Source organism: Plectropomus leopardus, chromosome 7 (genome assembly GCF_026936395.1).
Source record: "Plectropomus leopardus strain MGB_pleo_1.0 chromosome 7, ASM2693639v1, whole genome shotgun sequence".
Lineage (NCBI taxonomy): Eukaryota > Metazoa > Chordata > Actinopteri > Perciformes > Serranidae > Plectropomus > Plectropomus leopardus.
In genome coordinates, this window is record NC_142182.1 from 5,450,740 (window position 1) to 5,476,655 (window position 25,916).

General features: G+C 40.3%; 1 protein-coding gene across 1 annotated transcript in view; it reads right to left on the reverse strand.

Moving 5' to 3' along the window:
* Positions 1-25,518, reverse strand: part of peds1a (plasmanylethanolamine desaturase 1a) — a 49,580-nt gene extending 24,062 nt beyond the window's left edge. The window contains exons 1-3 of the mRNA XM_042495989.2: positions 24,924-25,518; positions 2,110-2,229; positions 1,692-1,783 (exon numbers count right to left, since the gene is read on the reverse strand). Of these exons, the coding sequence (XP_042351923.1) occupies positions 1,692-1,783; positions 2,110-2,229; positions 24,924-25,083 (372 nt within the window). The 5' untranslated portion in view covers positions 25,084-25,518. The remainder of the gene's footprint in view (positions 1-1,691; positions 1,784-2,109; positions 2,230-24,923) is intronic.
* Positions 25,519-25,916: the final 398 nt, after the last annotated feature.

The following is a 25,916-nucleotide window of genomic DNA, read 5'->3' on the forward strand; positions in this document are numbered from 1 at the left end:
AGAATTATTTTGCTGTCAGTTTGTTTAAAAAGTTAAAAAAAAAACCAAATAATATCCTCAAGCAAGTGACTTAAACACACAGCAAAGAAAACCAGCGGTGAAAATAAAGTTTGAAATAAGATTTGATGCTGAGGCAGAGTAAGCGCTCCACCACTTCAAAGAAAAAAAAATCTTTTTTAGTGTGAAGGCCACCACTTTCATCTACATGTATGATTAAGTTTCCTGACAAATCTAAATTTGAAGGGACAGTTTACCCCCAAATAAAAAAAAAATCCATATTTTTCCGCTTAACCAGCAGTGCTATTGTTTAATTGAGATTGTTTTGGTGTGAGATGCCGAGTGTTGGTGATATCAGCCATAGAGATGTCTGCTTTCTCTCCATCACAGTGGAACTAGATGGCTTGGTGCTCAATGGCTTGGTGTTCGGCTTGTGGTGCTCAAAGTGTTAAAAAATACATTTGAAAAACTCAAGAGCAACTTTTCTTTTCATGACCCGCTTACTCAAGATAATCCACAGACCTTGTTGTGAGCAGTTTCATGTAGGAACTAGGCTTGGGTGGTATCACAGTGTTATGTATAACTGGGTATTTAGAAATCCTGAAGGCTATTAAACTCGTTGTATGTAGTGCACAGCACGCACCACCAGAGCTCAGTCTCCGACCTCTACTGGTGGAACAGGCAGAAAGACACTGAAAGACACAAAGGCACCTAGTGGTGGAGGGAGAAGTTACAGGACTGCAAACAGTCGGCAAAGGGAGACCATGGGAAATAACGGCGTGTTTTCAAAAACCTGGTAGATTAAGGATTTATTTTGACCAAACTGGAGCTGTTTATTTACCGAAAGTAACCAAGACGGTTTGGTTGAGATTTATTTTGTTTCTGCTGAGTTTGAATTAAGTGTGTTTCATGATGACTTAACGAGACAATTAGCCTCATCAATCTTTCGTGACCAAGAGAAAGTTGAATTCAAAAGGTTTACAGTTGTATTTCTGTTCATTAAGAAAAATAGGCGTGTTACTGTACTAAACATATAAAGTTATGAAATATTATATACTGCCCAAGCTTAGTCGGAACTATTTTCTTTCTACCTAGCTACACTCAACAACTGTATCACCATACAGAAGGAAGCATGCATCTAATACTCCATAATCTCCTCCATAACTACATGCACACTTCCTTTTGTAGTTTGTAGAGAGAAAATAGTTCCAGCTGTGTAGTTCCAAGTGTTAACTAGTTCCATTATATTTGAGAGAAGGCAGATATTTCTACAGCTGATATCTCCCCCACTCAGCAGTTTACACCGAAATAATCTACATTGATTGAGGTTATAGGAAGAAATATGTATTTTTATCTGGGGTAGAAATGTCCCTTAAAAAGCTCTTATTGCAAAAAAACAAATGGCAACTGAACGAACTGTTTAACAACACATTTAAAATTCCAAAAAACTAACAATTCAGACTGATTGTACCACCAACACAATAGCAATCGCTACACTGGCCCAAAAATTGTGTACCTCATTTGTCAGGCTGGTATCAATGTCCCAGTTCAGGCAGAATCATAAATAAAGGGAAGAGTGAGGAAAAGTAGACTTTACTTTGTATAGTAGTAAACTGATGGCAAATGACTACAAGCTGTTTAACGCAGCCTCGGCAGTCGGGCTGTGTGTCTATACTATACGTATGTGTGCTCACCTTGCCAATAACAGGGATGTCCACAGATCCCCAAGTGTCCGCCCCCCAGTGCACCATCCCCGATGCAAAGTCTGCCGTCACGATTCCTAGGACTGGCACATAAACACAGAGAGCCACAGGAAAAAAGGGATAACATATGTTGTTATCAGATCCGCAAGCAAACACCAAAACAGAATTTTATAAAAGTGCTACAAAAACCTCATATGGACTGGAACAATGATTTGGGACTGCACTGGTTTTAGAGAAATTATTTCAAACATTTATTTATTACAAAAAAAAGAAAGAAAAGGAGAAAGATCTATATTTATAGCAATCTCTTGGATACTTTGATAGATTGTTTTAAAGGGATTTCTTTTCTGAGGGAAGCTTTATATTAGCTCAGAAATTAAAAATGCAGTCTTTCTGACTCCCAGCTCACCAATGCCAACGATGATCTTGTAGATGTGAACGGTGGAGAAGTGCAGGAGGAGGAAGGAGAAGTTGATGATGAAAAGGAAGAGGCACAGAATCACACACACCCACTCCTGGAGCCGCTTACCTGAAGACAGACAAAGACCAGAAAAGACATGGTATTATTCATCAATTTTGAGCTGTAAAAAATCAGAATAAACTAAAATATCCTGTAGATTACGTAGAGGGCACTGCACAAACTGGCCCCCAGTTACATCTCTGATCTCATTGTTCCTTGTTCTACTTCTCCACCACTCACGTCCCCAAATCTTGGCCTTTTATCCTTTATCCATCCATCAATTTCTCCAATTTGTAGGATTTTAAGAGATTTCTGGGATTTAATGACATTTCTAGAATTTTAGGACGTTTCTTAAATTTTAGGACATTTCTAGGATTTTAAGACATTTCTCAGATTTTAGGATGTTTCTCGGATTTTAGGACATTTCTCAAATTGTAGGACGTTTATAGAGTTTTAAGACATTAGGAACAGTGACAGGACCTCTGTTAGGGGGTGCGGGGGATCCTCCACTGGCACTGTTTTTGCTAAAAAAGCTTATTTTGATGCTGTTTTATGCACTCTAGCACCTTAAGTATGCTAAAAGTACAAAAACAATTTTGAGTGTAAATCACTTTATTTTTATTGTGAATTAGAAGGTTCATCCCACAGACTGTAAGTTAAGTATCACCAGATTAATGTTTGTCCACGTATTCAAGGCAGAATTAACCAAAAGCTAACATCCTTAATCTCAGCATCATCAAAATACAGATTTTAACACTTGGTACCGTCCATTGGTTATTATCAAGGAAAAGAGGCTGAAAACGAGAATGAAAAAGATAAGAAGTTGTTCGGCTCTGATAAATTGTATTAATGAACTGGGTGAGGTCCCAGCGTCCACTGGGAGAACAACTCGCTCTCAACCATGGGTCAAAGGACCATCTGACCACAATGACTGTGTGTGTGTGTGTGTCCAGGGTGTTAATATGTAATCAGTCAGATGAAGACAAGTGTACTCCAGGCTGCGGGGTCACGACCTCTCATATGTGAAACACCAACGCTGACGCAGCACCGAGCCCGCGTGGACACACACACAGGCTGCTTCAGGTGGGAGGCGGACCTCTGCAGGGACGGGACCAAACTCACAGGTCAGCAGTAAAGGACAGAGGGAGAGGGACTAACTAAAACTACTCGTACTTAAAACTTGCACATCAGCAATATTATGAAAGAGAGAAGAGGGTCAAACTCAAAACCCTTCAGCCACACAACCCTAAAGATTAAAAAAGCTGAATTATTGAAAACACATATCGCTGATCTATAGCTCATTTAGAGCACCACATTCTACTGCAGAGTTTTCTATTACTTATGATGTCTTCCAAGAGCTTATATTTCTTTCAATTGTCCCTTTATTTGCTTCTTTTTCTTTGTTCTGACTTGTCTGACCTGTCAGCCCATGCAGGAAATCAGATAACAGAAAATCTCACGCACTTACTGAAATAAACTCTAAAACGTACAAATATAAACTACCACTGTTCTATTTCTAAGTCACTTCCTTTTGTTCTTTGTCTCTCATCACCCTCTCTCCGTTGCCCTTCTCCTAATCCGTCTTTCTTTGCCAGTCAAATGTGCTTTTAAAACTTTAATGTGTTCAGATCCTAACGTATCACACAGCATTAGCAGCCTATAAGATATTCATGACAGTTTTTTTTAATAACGCACACGGGCCTGTGAGTAAGTGCACCTATAGGCCTGTGTGACTATGAATATGCTATCAGTCTCTCATAAGGTAAGGATTGAAGTGGTCATGGGAGATTTAAAATATGTGATTATGGATATTTTACGGATCATCAAATGTGACCCTTCACCTTCTAAAAATAGATGGCATCAAAGTTGTGAAGAGACAGACGGCTAATTCAAGTGGAGACCCGAGTTCAGCTTCTAAATGAGTTTGACTTTGCAACTCAGAAATGTTTTGAAAAACTGATTGTAGTTGGAAAAGACAAATTATCAGGGGTTTCTTTAAGACTTATTTTGGGTGCTGTGGTGACCTACATCAGTTAACTTAGCATTAAGACAAGACACAGAGGGAGAAACAGCCAACCTGGCTCTGTTCAAAAGCAACAAAATCCACATAAGAGCATCTCCAAAGATCACAAATTACAACGGCACAATCATTATTTTTTTATTCGTACAAAAACTAAACTAAGAAAGGTTTTATTGGGCTATTTGTGGGATTATTTCTTGGCTGGGAGCAATCATTTCTTGGGGTCTCCACCACAGACTTAATAAACGATGGTCATAGCTCGTGAAATCCACAATGTGTTTTTGGACTTTCGTTTTGAAGTTTTGAGTTCAGCATGTCGGCTGCTGTCATCTTGGCTTTTTGGAGCCAGAAATGACCATATAAGGATGGACGAGAGTTCACACTATGGAGGAGTGAGGGGTGGATCTGATCTTATATGACACACACTTGTACCGTCATACACCGTATACCACGCTGAAATTTCAGGAAGGTATGAAAGTATGAAATACCGCCCGAGCCTAGTTGGTATTAATCTTCTCCTCCAACTCAAAAAGAGAAAACATATTTCCCAAAACTACTGCTTTCACAAGTATAACAACTGAAATTCTTTTTTCCTTAATGTAATAAAAAAGGACTTCTTGTCAGCACCAGAACCTGCTTTGTCATATATTAAAATGTGAGACTGCATCCTGATACAAAATGATACAGTCAGTTGTTTCTCATAACCTTAACGCCTCATTTCCTTAAATTATCCCTTGACAAATTTATCCCACTCACTGAATAACGAGTAGGCTTAATTTAATTAGAAGTAGTCCCACAAAACCACAAATTTTTGTTCAGAGGTCAACATTAAAGAGACAGACACAGACCTGAATTATTCTACAACCAGTGCTGCTCTTATGGCCAAATATCCAGAATGAAACCTGAGTGCTGGGCTCCAGTGAAGGTAACTTTTGGATCAAAGCAATTTTATTTGTGCAGTGATCTATTTTGAGAAAAATTTTAAAGTCATCTACAGAATGTGTGACTCAGGCAATTAGCGCTTAGACATTTGCAGTGTTAAAAGGAAGTTGATGTGATACAAAAATAGAATGATCATTTCTCTGTGGCTGTGGCTCGCTGATGTAGCCGAGTACTGCAAAAGCAACAGAAAAGTTTCCATTCTTGGAAAATTACCTGCTCATCCTAAGCTGTGTACACTGAAACTTAAAGGAATACTTGAACACCTCAGTTACCATTTGTAGATCAATAACTCACTCCATGTTATGTTGAATTCATGGAGAAAACGTTTTTTTCTGCCATGCCTCCATGGTGAGTCTGCAGGAAAATTTATCAGAAAATTCTTGATGAATTGAAGTCATAGGGGGACAGATTTGACATCAGCCTTTATCAAAATATCTTTTTACAAACTCTCACACAACTAGTGAAGTATAATCCAAGTTTCATTTATCCAGTTACATACACCAAACACTTAAAGTGAAACTCTCCATGCCCTCCTTAACAGTCATTTTACCTCACTGAATACGAAAGTCGCTGGAGTACAACTGCTGTTAGTCAGTAAGTTTGTTTGTGTTATTGTGTGACTTTGGTGTTTTAAAGGGTTAGTTTGAATTCTCCAAAGCCACAAAATGACACAAAAAAACACCAACCGACGCAGCTGCTGTGTTCACTCAGGTAAAATTGTGTTTTTTGAATTCTGGTTTTGAAAAAATCTTGGATAAGTTTTAATTTTAGTTCAGTTTCCCGTTGGAAAGGGTTGTCTGTTTGGTAAGTACTGAGCATAAAACAAGACAAATGAGACTTGAATTATACTGCATGAGTTGCACAAGAGTTGGTAAACTGATGTTTTGATATAGTCGAACCCCTACTACATCAGTTCAGCAAGAATTTTTACACAGTTTCTGATTCTTGGTTCACGCAGGAAAAACGTTTTCTTCAAAATTTCAATTTAACAATGTTTTTTTTTCTTTTTTTCTTTTTTTCTTTCAAATAACAATTAATCAAACGTTAATTTGACCAATAATTGATTATGGAAACTGCTTACGATTTGTAACCCTAGTTACAACCAATGACAGTAAAATACAGCTGGCTTATTTCAGATTTGTCTGTCTCAGGTCCAGAGAATTAACTTAATGTTTACATTGTAAAGTCCAGGTAATGTGTTTAGCTTTAGTCTGTGAGGTTAAGTAGAGCGCAGTTCGCCCTGTTGTCTCCGAGCTTCATGTGACACCATTTTCTCCACTCTGCCCCAAGGTACACACACACACACACACACACACACACACACACACACACACACACACACACACACACACACACACACACACACACACACACACACGCACACACACACACACACACCCCAAGGGACCAGTACACCAAAATTCACTCTCTCCAACTTTCGTCAGCAGCCACACACACTCAATATACATGTGAGCGCTCACACACATAGAATGATGCTCCAACTGATGGATTTCCTAACACATTCTCACATCTCTCTCGATTACACACACACATCCTCTGACACATACACAAATTCAGACACTCCATCTCCGTCACGTACACACACACACACAAACACTCACACATGCGGTGCAGGGCCGTGGAGCAGTGGGGCGGCTGTCAGGTGATGTGCGTCAGTCCTTGGATCCTCCGGCTCCCTGGTGAGGGGAAGGAAACTAGGACAGGCCTCCGCAGAGCACACACACACTCTCACACACACTCTCACACACACATACACATAAGCCCTTGTCCCTCAGGCCATGGCATTGCTGGATATCACACACAGCTACAGACAGACACACAAAAACAGCCTCTACACGTATGTATGTATGGACGGGCATATGTGAGCACGTGGAACACACACTCTCACAAAACCTCTTCTTCTTCAGCACACACACACCTGACCTGCCTTCACTTGGCATACAAACACCAAAATTAAAGACTATTAAACACACCTAAACACAAACACACTGGCGCACACACACACATCTACACACACTCTTAGGGCCAGAGCAGCGCACTCATTAATATCGTTCTGACAACAACTGGCTCCCTGGCAACCTCTCTGCCATCGCTCACCCAGCAGCACCCCCCCGCCTGCGTGCGTGCACGCGGGTGTGCACGGGGATTTAACCTGGGCGGAGCCGGGGGAGGGGAACGAGGGGTGCTAATAGGCTGAAATTAATCAACGCCGGCTGATTCGCTATCTGGGGAATGAGTGGCGGGCAGCAGGCAGGCAGGCAACACATCCTGAATACTAATGGACTAATGGAGAGGGGAGACAGAAAGTAGACCCCTTTACCTCTCTACTGTCTGTCAGGTATCAAGGAAATATGGCGAGGGACCGAAAAGTGTTCAAACATAAAGAGTATGAGCAACTTTAACCAAAACTAAAAAAGAAACAAGATTAAAATACAGATTGATGTGACAGAATGCAAGAAAATAACACGAAATGAGCAAAAATGTCACAGGGCCAAATTGTGAGTCACACATTACCCACATATCAGCGCTGCGGCCCACTGAAGCCTGAAAAAATTCAAAGCCACGCCATTTTATGACACAAAAAATCAACCTCTGTGACACTTCACAAACACCACGTCTCAACAGTCTCTGCTGCTCCCAAAGTCGGAAATATTCAGAGAAAAATAAAGTGCTAGAATAAGACAGAGTGTATCATACTATGTTAGAAAAAAAAAGAATAGCAGGGTCAAACCTTCTCCACACTAAGCCGGCTAAATTTGAAAGCACATCTGTTCCTTCTTCCCCGTTTTGGCCTTTCATCCACGACAAACTGGAGCAAGAAGAGATTTAACTGTTTTCTTATGTTCTGAAAATGTGCACGGATTGCACTGAAGTGCTCCTGTGTCTATTTTCACAAATCTCTAAAAAGTGAATCATCAGTCCCCACACTGTGTCTTTATTTATCTTTGGACAAGCCACTTGTGGAAGTGCCAAGCAAACAGTTTGGCCAAACATATTTTAATTTATGACTGTGGTGATCACTGGTTCTCACCTACGAAGCGTTTTTAGAGAACAGTTCGGCACTACACCGTATTTTAATGTGCTAAAAAAAACTTTTTTTGGTGAACTAAGAGCACTTCAACAGTATGAACAGCATGAAAATTTGTGACAACACTTGCAGTCTCACTACATTTGCTTGTAGTGACCACTTGTATGGCAACATTGAAGTGTGGAAGTAGTGGAAATGTAGAGCGCAATGTGACACACAATAACAGCAGGAACATGTTAAAATGAGACTCGTGCATAAGTCCACTGCCATAGTGCATTCTGGGAACTTGAGACTCATTTAGTTTTTCTTGATTCCTACTTATTTGCACAACTCTACAATAAGGCTGCTTAGACTTTTAAAGGGATGTGGTTGACTGTATTTGGAATTATGGAAAGATTTCTATAGACGGGTTTCTATTACAGATTTGCGCAAAACTTCGGGGATATTTTTGAAATGTCGATAAAACACAATTGTGAGACGACTGTTTTTCCATTGAGTGATGTTATGTGACTAATTCTCTCGCAATAACATTCCAAGAAGCATGGCGACGGATGTTGTGACAATTTATACTCAATGTTCACGTTAAAGTTATTTTACTTATCTCAAGCGGAACAAGCCCTGATATATCGAGGATATTCAGTATATCACCCATCCCGATCCCAAACTGTTAAAAATCACCAGCGAGGGCCCCATGTACAAAGGCTGTGTTCTTGCCACAGCGGCTGTGGTCGACTCCAACCTTGGCCGTTTGCTGCATGTCATCCCCTCTCTCTCCCCCTTTCATACGATGACTGTCCCGTCAGAATAAAGGAAAAAAATAAATAAATAAATAAAAATAAAAATCAACAGAGAAATACACCCACTTTATCTGTTAAGTCATCCACCAATTCCATTTTCAGTACAGAAAAACAGGTGCAGGAGAGGTTAAACCCAAACAAACTTAAATTAATACCTCTCTGAAGGTGATACAATGAATTACAATACTTAAATACAAGTCTCCTCTCAATCGATCTGTTGGGTTATCCTCATCTCAAACTGCGCTCACTTACATGTAATCTGAACTCCACCATACGTATGAAACATACAAACATTACATATCTGTTTGAAAAACTTACAATGCCAACATTTGTTTGTGGTGACTGGGATGTTATACAACTATGAGTACATACAGTATTTCCATGTTAAAGTGTGAGGAAAAAAAAATCTCTTTGATTCTGTTAAGACCAATCAAATGAACACATACACCCAGCAAGGAACAAAACCAAAAGCGAGAACACAAAAACAGCAAACAACAACTGAGCCACTGCCTCGCACACTGAAAAACCACCTACAGAGTCTCTGACAAAAAGAAAGTCACACACTCTGAACAGCAAGCCCGACAGCGGCTCAAAGACCGAGTCACACGCCTCGACCACGCCTTGTGTGTCTTTTTCTTCTTCCCATCGCCTACAGTCTGTCTCTGAGATAAACTGTGTTTACGAACGCTTATTCACACCCGTGTATAGACTGCTGAAACATTAGGCGCTAAATCACAGAGGGTGATACACTATGTACGAACAGAATACAGACAGCTCTGCTACTCTTTTTTTATTCTCCGTCTCTCTTTCCGTGTCCCCTGGTTTGCTCTCGGTAGACTGTCTTCAGATGGGACTCGGGAGAGTGAGAGGGAGAGGGAGAGAAAGGGAGAGAGAGATGTGGGTGGTAAAAGTGGGTCACATGCTCAGAGAGAAAGAGAATGAAAGAGGGGGAGACGAGGGAGAGAGAGACACTGAGAGAGAATGACAGTAACGGGGGAAGATTGGGTGAGAGAGAGAGAGTTAGAGAGACACAAAGAGGGTGAGGAGAGACAGGGGGGAGAACGAGGGGAGGTCGAATTCCCTTGTTCAGAAGGAGTGGATCAGTCACAGGCCTCTTTCCTTTCATCTGATCTCAGCGGACCACAGAACCTGGGACACACACACACACACACACACACACACACACACACACACACACACTAATAGTACACAACACAGGGACGTAAGCACTCATTGGCACACACATACACACAAAACCAACATCAACGCAAAGTACACATAGATGAAGAAACTCCACACACACACACACACACACACACACACACACACACACACACACACACACAGTATGTATGTCTTTATGTGGATGTGCACACACACAAAACCCTGCCAGACAAACTTAATAAATCCATTACCCTGTAGATTCAACAGCAACAAAGAGAGGAATGTGGCAAATGAGATTCAATAACGGCATACCGACACAATGGCACACACACACACACACACACATATGCGTGTAGACAAACAGATGCATACATCTAGGCACAATAACACACACACACAGACACACATTTTAACCCACATGAGAGCCAGTGTAAGTAGGCCCTGCTCCAGCCTCCCTCCCCTGTGGAGACACAAAAAAAAAGGATGGACAGATCCCATCATGTGTGTGTGTTCCTTTGTGTGCGAGTGTGTGTGCTGTATGCCATCACCTCATCTCCTGGGCTTTCTGCTACCACCATATTCATCTGCGGCCCTCATAAGGATAATTACACAGACACACACACACGCACACACTCACAGCTCATCTCTGAAAATGCACGGCGTTCCCGGCTTCTCTCTTGCGTTGGTCAAGGTCAACAGCAAAATCCTGCCTAGGAGGCTCGCCTAAAGCCATGAATGTACTGTGAATGTGTGGAAAGTGTGTGTAGAGTGCGTGTGCGCCTGGGTCTGAATATGTGTGCACGTCGTTTGTGTGAATGTGTGCTGTGCATTACCTTTGTGTGTGTGAGTCTGGATGACAATTCAAAAATCTGACTCACAGAAAAACTAAATCAACTATCATATTCATCAATTTAAGTAAAACGTCTCCCTTAACCCTTTTTAAACCTGAGCAAATTGGCTTGATTTCTTTCAAAAACACTGGAGGAAGACAATGAGTAATGAACAAAAAAAAAGACAAAAGAAATAGCAAGAAACTAGTTAAAAGTACAAGAAAATTACCCGTGAATTTGAAAAAAAACCAAAAAAAAACACAAGGCAAACAAGACTTGGCGAAAGTGCTTTAAAATTCTATACTTCTATAAAAGAAACTGTAAATGTTATTATGATAATTACAAATATTTAATTTTTTTTTTTAGCTTTTTTTCCTTTTTCCCTTGACAATGAATGAATGAATGAACAAAAGGGTATTGTGATCATGTGCAACATATTAACTTCAATAAATCCAGGTTCCCACACATTTTTGTGGACACAATGTCAAAACTTTTCCATGACTTTTCAAGGGCCCATCTTTTTTTATGGTGCATAATTGTAACTGTAAAAATGAAGAAACATACGTATTGGTAAACAAACATAACACTTCAACGCATATAAAGTTACGTTTTTGTCGACAGGTTCAGAAAATAAATTTTACATCACATTACACACAATAAAATTCCATGAGTTTTTGAAAAACTTTTTTAAATGAATTTAACTAATTCCATAATGTCTGTAACTTTTCCAGGTTTCTCATTATTGTGGGAACCCTGATAAATGTTTGACATCAAAAACTGCGACAATAATAGTGACTCACTTTAGAGTCAGATCATAATTAAGCAGTAAGACATGAGAGGCCGTGGTTTACGGCGATTTTAGAACAGATGTGGGGCGTTGTAATGGCAGGACATGGAGCAGTATTTGATTGTAGTTCTGCATAAATGTTTGATCATGAAACTGTAAGCAAACACTCAACAGTGAGGCTCAGCTACAGGTGTGGAGCTAGTGTTATCATTAGCCAAAAACAACAAAGCTTCCAAAAACTGAATAACTGACTCATTTGGATATTATGCAAAATTGATTTCCACCATGTTTGATATCTGCAAGAATCTGGATGTCTAAATGAAGTGACCACAAGGAGGAAAGAGAGGACTTTTGAAGTAAGCAGCTGCAGTGAAGCTGCAGCCTGCAGGTCTGAGGGACAGCTGCAGGGGGAACCAGAGACAGAGCGTGACCAGAGGAGACAGACAATGAGGACATGTGGACAAGTTGCAGGTATGAGAGAGTGAGAAAAATAGAGACATTGTGTGTGTGTGTGTGTGTGTGTGTGTGTGTGTGTGTGTGTGTGTGTGTGTGTGTGTGTGTGTGTGTGTGTGTGTGTGTGAGCGATAGTGATACGTAACATGATCTCTACTGGAAAGGCAGTTTAGATAATGTAGGATTTAGGATGTAGGATTTAACAGAACTTCTGTTTGTTTAACTACATGTTGCCTTCAAGGATAACTTTGATTAACTTATATGTTTTTGTGTCTAAGTGAGTAAAGGGAACAACTATCACTTTATGTACATTAATAGTGCTCATTTTTGCTGCTGATAGGCTCTGATTTGACAAGATTATGATTATGGATCCACACAGAGATAGACTTCACGTTAAGGAGTAAGATCCTTTTTGTTTAGCCTAAAACAGCTCAAAGTTACCCACCAGACATTTAAATTAACAGTAATGTTAGTATGTAAAGAGCCAGAAGATTTAAAAAAAAAACCAAACAAAAAAAACAGGACAAATTATGATTTAAAAAAAAAAAAAACAGAGTTGGTGATTGTTCTAACAGTGGACGACAAACCAAGACAGCTTTTGTGGGTTTTATTTTGTTGCTTTCGACTTTGTTGCTCAGTTGTTGATTAATACCAGAAAAAAATGGCTTTTTATCAGCATGGCAATTTTTTTGTACATAATTAATACTAATTTTAGTGTATAGCAGCTTTTACCTGAATCAAGATTTTAAATCATACTTTAAAATAAAATTTATTTCTAATCATGAAAAATAGGTTCTTCTTAATCCAGTTTTCCAAACATTTCAAAGTGTGTTATCACAGTAAAGGTGTATATTGTGGTGGTGCACTGGTTAATGCACTGGTTAATTGTAAAAAACAAAAAAAAAAAAAAACCTGTTTATTTTCAGTATTTTTGTCCAAATGTCACAAAACAACAAGTGCTGTTGATGAAGGACAATGGCAGCTGTCAACCACAATACAGTCAAATGTCATATTAGATCAAATTTTCAGAGCAGTATAAAATCCACCCCAGGGGGGAAACAAATGCTGCTTTTTGGTGAACATTAGTGATTTTCTAGCTGCAATCACAAAGCGAAATATAGTTGTGTGCGCATTGTTAGGTTTTCACCAGGTAAATCTCCAGATGACTTATAAGTTTTGCCTCATTTCAGCCAAAGGGCACAGCGGGCTGCAAGTGGAAGCTATGCTCAGCGACGCTAACAATGCTGCCGGGCCATTTTATGAAAACTTAAAAGCAGAAATGTTCCCCACATGCTGACAAGTGTCTGTAAAAGAAAAATAAACAGCTAAAATTCAAAATGTCAAAGTGTCCATTTAAGGGAGCGCCACGCTGTTATGTGCTTAGTTGTTTGGGTCCGGTTCAACGCTGGTAGGAGGTAAATCTAAATAGCAGTTTGGCTTGTTAGAGTTTGGAGAAGTTAGATGAGGCGTTGGCGATGCTCCATAGAGCCAAACATGTGCTCATTACAGCAAAGCTAGGATGGACAAACAGCTGGATACATCTGCCTCTCCCTCTGTTTCTGCGTCTCTCCATTTCTCTCACCAACTCTCTATTCATCCCCTCGTCCCTCTTCGGTCCTCCCATATGTCTGAAGTGTCACGCTCCGCTGACTGCCTCTCCTCTGCTCAAATGCTGCCTCACACACTTTATCCTCTGCTTTCTGTATGTTACGAGACGTCTCAGTCTAGTTACATGAGCAGCATGTATGTTGTGTCTGTCTGTTAGTGTGTTTATCTACTTGACTTACGCGTGTGTACGTGAGGGCTCTGGAGTAAATGTTTTGTGTGTGATCTCGAGTTACCCTGGAGGATCTCTTGTCAGAGTCTGTAAGCGATCTAAAGAGCGATACTGATCTTCAACCTCGTTCCGCTCATCTCGCTCCGACTGCTCGTATGTCAACCTGCTCCCATAAACTCAGAGACGTTCTGCAACACACACGCTTCTCTGAAAGCGCTCTCTTAGGTGTGTGTGGCCATAGAAATATTAGGCTGAGTCCGCATAGCATTTCTTTCAGAGCACCAGTCTTTTTTTTTTATTATTTAACTTCTTTATTGACTTTTCATTACAAATGCAAATGCACAACTAGTGTGTAAATATAAGAATTGCAAACAAGATTAAGTCAACATTTTAAGAAAAATAAAAGCACCAGTCTTTTTTTAATTTATATTTTTCCCAGTGACGAGAGAGCGGATGCCAAAGATATGTAGATGCTGCACTGACTGTGTCAGCCTGTCGCAGCGATACTTTTAGCTTTGCTAAAAAGCATATTTACATACAGGACTACAAAAGGGAGAGAAGGTAAAAATAATAATGCAAAAACAAGCAGAACACTCAGAAACTTTCTCTTATTTAAAACGGGCAAAATTTAACAGAATCCGACACGTTTCAGCGAAAGCGCCATCATCAGCATTCCTGTGAGTGCCGGTGTTCTGCTACTTTTGAGATTCTTGCTACGCCCATGCACCTATTTACATAATTTTAAAGTTTTTGAGTTGTACACACTGCTGGTTTTCAAATAATAATAATGCACAGGTACATTTAGTTAGTTTTACAGACACTGGATAAAAAGGAAAAACTGCTTTTCAAACATGTATTGTACTGATCTCTCTGAACTTACACAAGAAATCTGAAAATATCCTTTATTTCATCTCATTCTGTTTAGAAGAGCTAATTATCTGGCTGACATCTTGACTCCTTGAGTAATGTCTTTTATTTAGACAATTAGATTTATTAAGACTATATTTAAAATATAAAGATTAACTCCATTGATTGGAAAACTGCATAATACTGTGAGCTAATGACTAAATTACAAATCGTGACTGACACGCAGATGTCAGCTTATTTTTATCTAAACAATGCAAACAGTTTTAAAAACACTGAAATCGTTCTACACAACCGTTTTCTTTTTTATAAGCGATTCACACTGGGAATTATTTTTTTTCTTTTAGTATATGGTGCCAGAGTGAATAAAACATGTCAAATAGAGCTTGTTTATAAAAAGTGCCAGTGGTGGATCCCTGGCATGCCCTGACAGAGGTCCTAGCTAAGCCCCTAATGTCTTTAAATCCTAGAGATGTCCTGAAATCATAGCAATGTCCTAAAACCTTTGAAACATCCCAAAATCCAACACATGTCGAGAAATGTCTTAATATACAAAAAAGTCTTTAAATCCAAGAAATGTCATAAAATCTTAGAAACGCCTTAAAATCTCAGATACTGCCTAAAATCCAACAGCTTTCCTGATATCCTAGAAATGACTTAAATTTGTAGAAATATCCTAAAATCCTAGAAATGTCCTAAGTTCTGAGAAAAGTCCTAAAATCCAAGAAATATCCTGAAATCAGAGAAACTTCCTAAAATCTGAGACGTGCTTACATCCAAGAAATATCCTAAATTCCTAAAAACATCAAATCCTAGAAACATGCACATGAACATTAGGATATTGAATGTGTGACATTTTTTACCAACATCCATTTGCCATTAAATTCTTTGATAATTTCAGCCGATACAATACAGCTACTGAAGTAGTTCCTGGGCAGTACCACCACGCATCAAGTATCCACCAGTATGACGTAACATCATGTATAACTTTATGCACAACATTTTGTGGAGGAAACCATCAGTGTCCAGTGATGGGGAAATAAAGAGCCGATTTGATTTGCAGAAATATTTTTTTTCCGTCACATACTCTCCGTACTGCAGAGGACTGACGGGTCTCGACCCTTAAAATCTGACTGACCTGAATTTGTCTGTTGAAGGCGTGCTGCTGTGATAACACTCACTTCTCACATGTGACAGTTGACACATACACACACACACACACATGACCAGATTCCCTGAGCTGCAGACCCCCGGGTCACAAAGGTCGGGGGTCAGAAACCATTTGAGCATGTGTGTCACATGGGCTGTACTTGGCTTTGACCTCTGTGAGTGTGTGTCTGTGTGTTCTTGTGACCTCGGTGTGCGTACGACCAGAGTGCGAATGCACTTTAGCCAAGTCAGCAGAATCAGTATTACACTGCTCCATTGAATTACTGTGTGCGGTCGTAGTGTGTGAGGGGGTGTATTTTACTGACGTGGTTTGTCCATTATGGGGGACGACAATGAGAAGAATGACACGACGCCTACTTTTCCTCACATTGTCTCTCTCTGTGAACAACATTTCTAGCCACTGCAAAGCTCTGCAGACATGAAACATTTGGTTAACTAACCAGTCAGGTATTGCTTGGCTGCCTCAGTCACTAATCATTACAGTTTTACCGTGATATTTACTTAAAATACTACTTTTTTGAGGGATTGTTTTCCCGTTTTTGTTACTGCAGTACACTGGAGATCCGACTGATTCAGTATTTGTGCAAAATCCCTCAAGGTATGATGCATTTGGTCGTGAATAGTGGTTTGTTAAATTGCAATGAAAATAGAGATACATTTATTTTTTCTAAGAAAATTCTCTGATGTGGTTCATTCCTGAGGTATATTATCTATCCTTGACGTTTTGGCTGATGCTGTTTCTGTAGTTTGCATGGTGGCTACTGCTGCTAAGAACAGCTCCTCAGTTGTAGCTTTTTTTCTGTTAAATCCAAACTGATGTTTCTGCTGCTGAAAATGTAAAATGTATAACTTCCCTATCCAGAGGATATGTGTGGAAAATATTAACTAAGACTGGATTGTACTTTGCATTATATTAATAGATAAAAGCAGGGGTAAGAACCCTATTTGCATACATTACACATACAAATATATATTAATAGGCTGTTTATTAAATTAAAAAGTCAGTCTTCAGTTAAAATAGTCACAGTCTGGAGCTCTGCAAAAAAAGCCCTGCTTTGTGTGTTTGTCTGTGAGAGGAGAGCAGGAGGAGAGCAAGGAGTCTCAAATGCCAGTAGCTTAGATCTGATGTTCACAATATAGTTATTTTATATTTCACACTTTTAACAAGCCACGATACCTTGAGTGTATTCAACATACTATCACCCACCAGTATACCACTGACCTAACCATTAGGAACAATTTGAATTTCAGTGTCTTGCTCAAAAACAAAGTGATGACAGGAAATGCTGGGGACTCAACCACCATCACCGTCAACATCAACACAACCAGCTTTTATGTTTAAAGTCTAAACTGGTATCAGCTGGATTCTTTTACCAAAGTGTCTTCTATTGAAATTCATTGTCAGTGAAATTATATTTCTCCTCAGGGATCATGAGTCACTAAACACACCCTCAACACTTGTCAAACAGTAGTAAAGACAGGATGTCAACGCTTGACGTACAGGTGATTTACACCCTATCTTTTCTTAGGGCGAATTAGTGCCGGTAAAAACTGTTTGCAGGGAGAAAACCTTCAGAAGATTAACTTGGAGATATCTGAGGACCTCGCCACTTAAAACTAAAACTATCTGCATGGTCACCACAAAGGTTAAGAGGGGAAATTATTATTTGTGGGTGTGTGATTTGGGTGAACTAACCCTTTAAGAAGGCTTGAGCAACATGTTTTCATGATATTTTTATTGCTTATCTTCTTTGTGAGGTTTTACTGATGGTTATTCATTGTTCAACAGACCGGGCTCAGGTGATTTCTCTTATATTTACTCATGCTCTATCGCCTTAGGTACAGTTCACTCGTTGACAGTCAAAAGAAGGAGATATGTGTGATTTGAATAACTGCTTTCAGGAGGGTGGTTTGTTAGGTGCACCAACTCTGAGTGAAAAAAAACCAGCAGGAAAAAAAAAGTAATTGAAAAGTTTCAGAAAACGCTGTTTGTGAGGATCAGCCTCAAGAGTCAACCTGTTCTTTAAGTTTTGAAAGCAGCGTTATCAAAACATCTCCACTAAAGCTTCACCGAAACGATCGGGCGTGAACGTCACTGCTGAATATTATTACAGTTTGGAGTTGAGCAGCAAAGTGTGTGTTGCGTCAGAATGCTGCTCATAACGCAGCCTTGTCTGGGCTATTTTTACCCACAGTCAGTCTACCTAAGCTCTGCGGCCACTAAGTGAGAGAGGATAAAGTGTCGGGACCCCAAATGCATGTGTGATCCTCTTAACCCTCAATCAGCGCTACACTCAACAACAACAGGCCGGCGAGCAAACATGACCCAGGTTCTCAACAGCATCCTTCTCGTCTGACATGTTTACGAGGGTTGGGTTGATTTCCGTTTTTGCCACTCCAGTCCAATATTATGCAAACCAGCCGAAGAGGCTTTTGTCATCACGACACAAATTTTGGCGAATGAAAAGGTAGCCAACATCAGCAACCGGTACTGATGCATCGCAACACTAAATCCAACTTGTATTGCATTAGCAATAAGCAAACTGAACACATGATTAATATATTATGTTTGTTTATTAACAAACTAAACTTGTGTGTCTGACAGGCCGTGAGCCGAGCAAAGCAACATAAAGAAAAATTGACGAGACAGGATATGGCAGAGCTAGTCTGCCAAAAAAAACCAAAAATTGCACCAATATGCCAACAATTTAGATTTGAAGCAGACAATAGAAATGTCCTTACTGGCTGTGAGTGCGACACTGTGCCATTTCCAACGGCACTTTTGACGTAAACACCGTTTCTAATTATTTCTGTCGCTTACTCGCTACTAAAATGAGAAAATGAGGAATCATTTTTACGCTACCTCCTTATTTCACTGCAGAAACCATCACAAGGTGGCAGCTGGGTGGAGGGAGATCAACAAGGTGCTGAACGTTTCTCGTAAATGACCATAACGAGTAAAAACCTGCTTACTGTTGGCTATATTATCTGTCTTTTCAGTAAATATCACAATATTGTTCATAAGTACAAATGTAGGAAGATAGCAGGTAGGCTGTGTTTACATCTCCAGTCTGATCTTCAGCACACAGCTGATAAGTATCTTGTTTTTGTACGTGATGTTACAGAAGTGCACAATGAATGCATTCAGTTTGCACAGAGAGCTTTTTGAGATTCTTGGACGCTCATTTGTTGTTCAGACAGTTTCATTATGTTCCACTCAGGAGCAGCTGCTCAGTACAGTCTTATGTTAGGCTTAATTTTAAACCATTTTGAATATTTCATACTGGCCAACCCAAATGTTAACCATGCAATTTACCATGCAATTTGACTTAAAAAAAATAATTACATGTCTCTCACAAAATCTAAATTCCGACATTTTGCAGGGTCCATGAATGCAACGCAGGAATAAGTTGTAAGGAGTTTTTCCTTAGCTGCAGTTTGAGGAGTTAGTGTGAGTTGTGGTGGATAATTAATCTCTCGGTCTGGCCAAAGCTGATCAGATCGCTCAATGAAAAGAGCAGCTGCTGCAGCAACTGAGAACAAACTTCTAGCCCCGCACAATGAATGGTTAAGTTTGACTTTCACTGTGCCTTAGGTTCTACTGCTTCATCTGTGCCTGGAGTGCGCTCTGTACACCTAGTGCAATCAATATCCGAACACTATCCTTTATTATCATAGTGCTCCTAATGAACGTTCCAGCTCCAAAAATATTGAATCAACACATGGCAGTAGATATTTTAATCGTGACTGGCTGCCAGAAATAAATAAATGTGTGGGAAACCCTGGTCTACTATTTTTTGTTTAATTTCCAGACATATATTTACAGATTTTATATGGCATTTTGCTCTTTTTGGCAAAGGTGATTGTGCTATAAAATTCTTACATCAGCACATGCCTATAACATGCTACAATCGATTACCTGTAAGGCTACTACATCTCTCTATTTTATGTAGTTTTGTGTGTTTTTTAGTGGTTTTCTCAGCTGTTTATATCCCTCACTATCAATAAAAGTTGAATGGGTCACTCAGTTATCAAAATCGAACACGAGCACACTATTATCGCACTTTGCTCACTGACATATTGTCCAAATTTTGCTAAAGCTGATTTGCAGGCTTCAACAGTAGATAAGCCATCTTGGACGACACCAGAGAAGTTGATTGTAAATTGCTGCCAAATCAATGAGCCGGTGTTTAAATCGTCAGTTGTTAAAATGTTTACATCTCTGATGATCTCAGTTATTACTAATGCTGATTAGTCGCTGCTGTGATCTATGAATAAATAAAAACACACTTTAAAACAAACACAAAAACCTGTTGGTCCTGGTGCAACATCTCTCTCACTCCCTGTCATCAGCTCATATCCAGCTTCAGATAAGCTAAATAATACATTTTGTGTGTGTGTGTGTGTGCGTGTGTGTGTGACAGCACGTATGTGAGCTTGTCAGTCTACATGAATGTGTAATGTCTGCGTTGCCTGGCAGTAGAAAAGCCCTAATGCCAGAGTGGAGATGGTTATCGCTCTAATGTAATGACACTGAATAACAAAGTAGATCCAATTCCATTAATGGCAAAGGTGACTCCTTCACTCAGTGTCTAAAAATAGGACTACCTGTCTCACCAGCTTCCACTGAAGTGAACAGTTTGTTCTGCGGCGGTCTGCACGCTGACAGATGTTCAATGATAATAAAGTTTACAGAAGTCACCAGTCGGGTCAGAAGATCGCTTTCAGCTGAGTGAGTCGAGGGAGGCGTTGCCGGGGTCGGTGGTGTGTGAACATGAACGCTCTTCAAAGTGCTGTAAGGGCTTTGGATTCAAGTGCCAACCTGGTGACACATGTTGTGCCCTCACATGAACTTCACAATGCTGTGGCTCCAACAGTCCAAACCCTTCTTTTCTCCGATCATCATTCCTATTTTAGGAAGTGTTAACAAGTGGCCAACATGGTCCGGCTAGAGGCAATTAAAATGCTCAGTGAAGTGAGAAGCAGGGCAGATGGTCAGGCAAAATGTGGCACAGTCCAGCTTGATGCACAACTGGTAAGGCAGGTTTTATTTGCTAAGGTCTGAGGCGCAGCTTGCCTTCCATCATCGCACTAAAATCAATGCATCTGCAGCGATAAAATGGCTCAATTTATCTCGCTGGTTAGATTTTGCTTTCTCGCTCATTATTCTGAGTCCACATTTGATCGAAACTAAATGGCAGCAAATAAATATCAGAGTTGAGCTGTGATGTTGAGCGACTGCAGAGAGTGACCTGCCCGGGAATATAAATTCGGGCCATAAAGTTAAAATACAGAAAACAGTGAGCAGGTTTATGAAGGAAGGAATGTTTAAGAAAATGAAACTCATCTGCCTTATTAATATTTTTCCTTATCAAGAAGCTAAAAAAGTCTGATTTGTGAAGGTCAAATGATTAAGACTAAAAGATAGTGTTAAAACCAAACACAAAAGAGAGCAGGGAATGGTGGGACTCATATTCAATCAATCCCTATGAATTATGCACATCCTTGCAATTTTATGCAATTACTGCTACTTTTACGCAAATTTGGGGCTACCTCCCGAAAGTAGAAGACTCATATTACAGTCGGAGACCACTCAGTCAACTGACAATCCTTCAATTGGTGCAGTTTTTTTTTTTTTTTTTAATCAGAAAGTGTATTTCTGGAGACATTTTGGTCCCCAGATTTCAGATTATATTGCAGAGTGAGCGCACCTCGCTTTCACACTGCTCTGCTCTCCGCTACAGGCAGCCGCAGACCCAGTAGCTCACCTGAGAGAGCAGGCGCCCCCTGTGCAAAGGCTCTGTCCTTAACACAATGGCCGCAGGTTGGAATTGAACCTGTAGCTCTTTGGTGAATGTCATTGCCTTTCTCTTCCCCTTTCACTCTTCATCAGTCCTATACAACAAAGGCATAAAAGCCAAAAAATATTCCTAAAAAAAAAAAATACTGCACATTTCTGATATGTCTTAAGCTTAGTTTGCACATATTGGCTTGGAGGGCTAACTAGGCTTGTTTATTATCTTACATGAAAGTCGCTGTCACCCCGAAAATCTCGCCAAACCTCATTCAAACTCTGTATGGCAAGAGAAGAACAAATAATCAAATACTCTTATTTAACAGCCAAATCTGATTCAGCTGACATAACTGAGTTGCATACAGCCATTTACAGATTTGACCAGTTACTGTAGTTCCCCATGAGTTTCACCAATCATAGCACTCCCTGGTACAATGGCGCCAAACTCACTTCTTTGTTTCTAGTTGTGAGGATGCAGACATATGCTGCACAAAGGTTTTACGTTCACCAATAAAAAAAATACTGCTACATAAAGTGCAAGGCACTCCCCTGATGTTCAGCATAAACGCAGGGGTTAACTTTTTTTGAATGGCATGCAGCGTTGTGGTGGAACACAAACCAAATCCAACAATCGACAAACACGTTTTTACCACAAAACACGTCTTTACAATGGCCGAAACACTTCGACAACAGTCAAGACAAATCACCATGACAGAGGCTGTTGCACATGCTAAAAACCCCAAAGTGAGTCCGAATAAAAATGCATTGTGGTAATGTTAGTGTTATATAAATCACAAACTTAGAACAGAACTTTTTTTTTTTGCAATTTTCAATCACTGCAATTTCATTGAGAAAAATAAAAGCCTAAAAACATTGCAAAATACGTATCAATTTTTCAGAACAGCTGCTGTAAAACCAGGTTTATAGACCAAGACGATCAAAAAAAACCCCCACGAAATCCTAAAGGCACATCAGTCTGATGAGAAAACATTCTCCCAGAAACTACATTTACTTCGCACGACCACAATGCACGCTACCAGATAAGACCTCAGGGTCACACGAGGCAACACTTTGTTGTGATGGAGTCAGGCAATTCTGCCACCAATAACAATCGCTGTCATTTTGTGTATTTGTAGCCTGTGCACCAGTGCTCCTGAAATGTCCTCTCCAGGGTCCAGACTGCTGCTTAGTTTTTATTCTGCCAGGCAGTTTTTTCATTCTAGACGTCTAATCAGAGACTTATTTAGACTGGGACGCCAGGTGAATATAAACTAGCAGGGAAAAAAGAAAACCGGCAACACTCTGGACCCCAAGGACTGGATTTGAGGATTAATGCCGTAGAATGTGTCACACACATTGATTTCGTCCCCGGACTAAACGTCTCTGAGCTGAAGGCAACAACTTCAATAGCATCTAAAAAAACTTGCCCATGAATCCTGTGGGAGTAAGGACCTTTACCTGAGGTATTTGCAAATGCTAGGGGCATTTTAAACATATGTGCACTTGACTGGGGTTGGCCTTTAAGACCCAATCTGTTTTCCAAATGTCAAAGTAGCATGTGCATAAATTATTTCCATACAATCTGGGAACTTGCAAGTTGTGATAGACCAATTAATCGATAAAGCTCCAAAAACACAGGATCCTACATTTTCTATGATGCAACTCAATAGCGTTGTTTATTAGAACATATATGCAGGTTTTACCATCACTCCTACACAAAAAAAAAACAAACAAAAAAAAAACTGGAAATGACATCGCTTGCATCTCAGCCAAAAAGCTGCACCTGAACACACCACAAAGACTACAAGATTCTGGGTCTAGATTCACCCAGAGAGGGAAAAGATAAAAAAAAAAACTGTTTCAGATTTGTGAAACCTTTATTCTACTTGTGAGAATGCAAAAAAGATAGATTTCACTGCATTTTTTATGTGTAGACCACATTGTACCATGTCCCTTTTAAAAATCACTACACTTAGACAGGGTAAATCTGGACTAGATAATCCCACAGACAGGCTAAATATTATTTGAAACACAGTTAAAGATTTAAAGCAACTTTTTTCTGTTTGTGAAAATTTCACTACGTTTTTAACATGTAGACCACATTGGACCAGGTCCCCATCAAAAATCACTAAATTTATACAGGTCAGATCTTGACTAGATTATCCCAGAGAGGCTTAAGGTTGATAAACACACTGTTTCAGATTTGTGAAACTTTTATTCTACTTGTGAGAATGCAAAAAAATAGTTTTCAACATGTAGACCACAACGAACCAGGTCCAGATCCAAAACCACCATGCTTTGATTTGTCAAATCTGGATTAGATAATCCCAGAGAGGCTAAAGCTTGATGAAAACATAGTTTCAGATTTGTGGAACTTTTATTGTATTTGTTAAAATGCAATAATTAAGGTTTTCACTGCATGTTTTTTTTTTTGGTTTTTTTTTTACATGTAGACCACATTGAACCAGGTCCAGATCAAAAAACACTATGCTTGGATTTGTGAAATCTGGTCTAGATGATCCCAGTGAGGCTAAAGGTTGTTTAAAACACAGTTTCAGATTTGGGAAACCTTTATTCTGTTTGTGAAAATCCAAAAAAAAAAAAAAAAAAAAGGGAAATTTCACTGTGCTTTTCACATGCAGACCACATTGAGCCAGGTCCAGATCAAAAACTACGATACTTGGACTTGTCAAATCTGGTCTAGATGATCCCAGTGAGGCTAAAGGTTGTTTAAAACACAATTTCAGATTTGGGAAACCTTTCTTCTTATTGTAAAAATGCAACAAAAAAAAAGGGAAGTGCTTCTAGCAACCTGGAGAGTACAAATGTGGTTGTAGCTGTAAACTGTAGGCCTTCACACTGTTCAATGCAACACTTCACAGCAGGTTACCTCACACATTGTGGCCTGTTTTAAAGTGCAGCCATAATAAAGCTGAATTAATGACATTAACGGTCATCTTTTATCCAGTGTCACCATCATCATCATGTTATCATCATCCCTGCGCCCCTCTGGTGTCGCACTGTGGCTCTGAGGCCTCTGCCTCCTCCTCAGCAGCCGGTACAGCCAAAGCAAGTGACAACAACGAAAACACAAACGACAACAAACACGTACTCACCGGGAGAGTAGAGCCTTGCTAGCTGTCGGGCCCCGGCGTGCTGCGGTCCCCAGCGAGGCGCCGCGCTGTGTGCAGCCGCCCCGTGCTCATTCCCGTTCGGATCCTCCTCCGCCATGGACCGGTGCCTGATGTCGGTCTCGGAGAGAAGCGACGCCGCCATAACTCCTGCCCGCTGCCCGCCCTGCTGCCCCCCGCTTTGGCTTTCAGCTATCAGACATCAATTTTGTGTGTCTCGGTCAGTAACTGGCTGTTTTTGTGTGTGTCCCGGCCTCCGGTGTCTGTTGTTGTGGCTGGACGGAGAGCGGAGGCTGAACCGACTGATGCTAGCTGGGACGTACCGGAGCAGGCTCGCGCCACCCGGAAATACACGGACGGAGCTGCGCTGACACACAGACCTATTTCATATGTTTCCAGCCGCTGCAGCCGGCCGTGCACCGCTGTCAGCTTGTCAGGGAGAATTATTACTTTCGCAAGTGTTTACGTGCAATACGTGCAGCTTTGTGGCACGGCTCTTACCGCACGAGATCAGCTCAACAAACTTTATTTATGCGTCCAGTTCACGTCAGCGGCAGGGACCGTCTGCATTTTACAGCCACGATAAAAAGTGAAAATGGTACCTTAAGTTATAGACTGATGTGCCCCCCGACACATACAAGAAAACACAAGAGACATTAACCCCCTTAAGGCTTGGCGGGACATTTTTTGTGCTGCTTTCACGTGCCTTTTACAAGTGTTTACCCTGCAAAAAAAAGAAAAAAAAAAGAAAAAAACTAAAAAGGTATGCTGGTAGCTGGTTTAAGTTGTTTTAGCTGGTTAGAGATGATGTTAGATGGTCCTGACCCAGTTCTTGTTGGTCTTTGATGGTTTAGCTGGTTGGGCCACCAGCCCAACATGCTGGTGTGACCATCTTATTAAGCTATGCACATTTATCTTTATGCATATCCCCTGACAGTAGACTTAACTGGTTTATGCCCTCTGCTTTTCATACTTCCT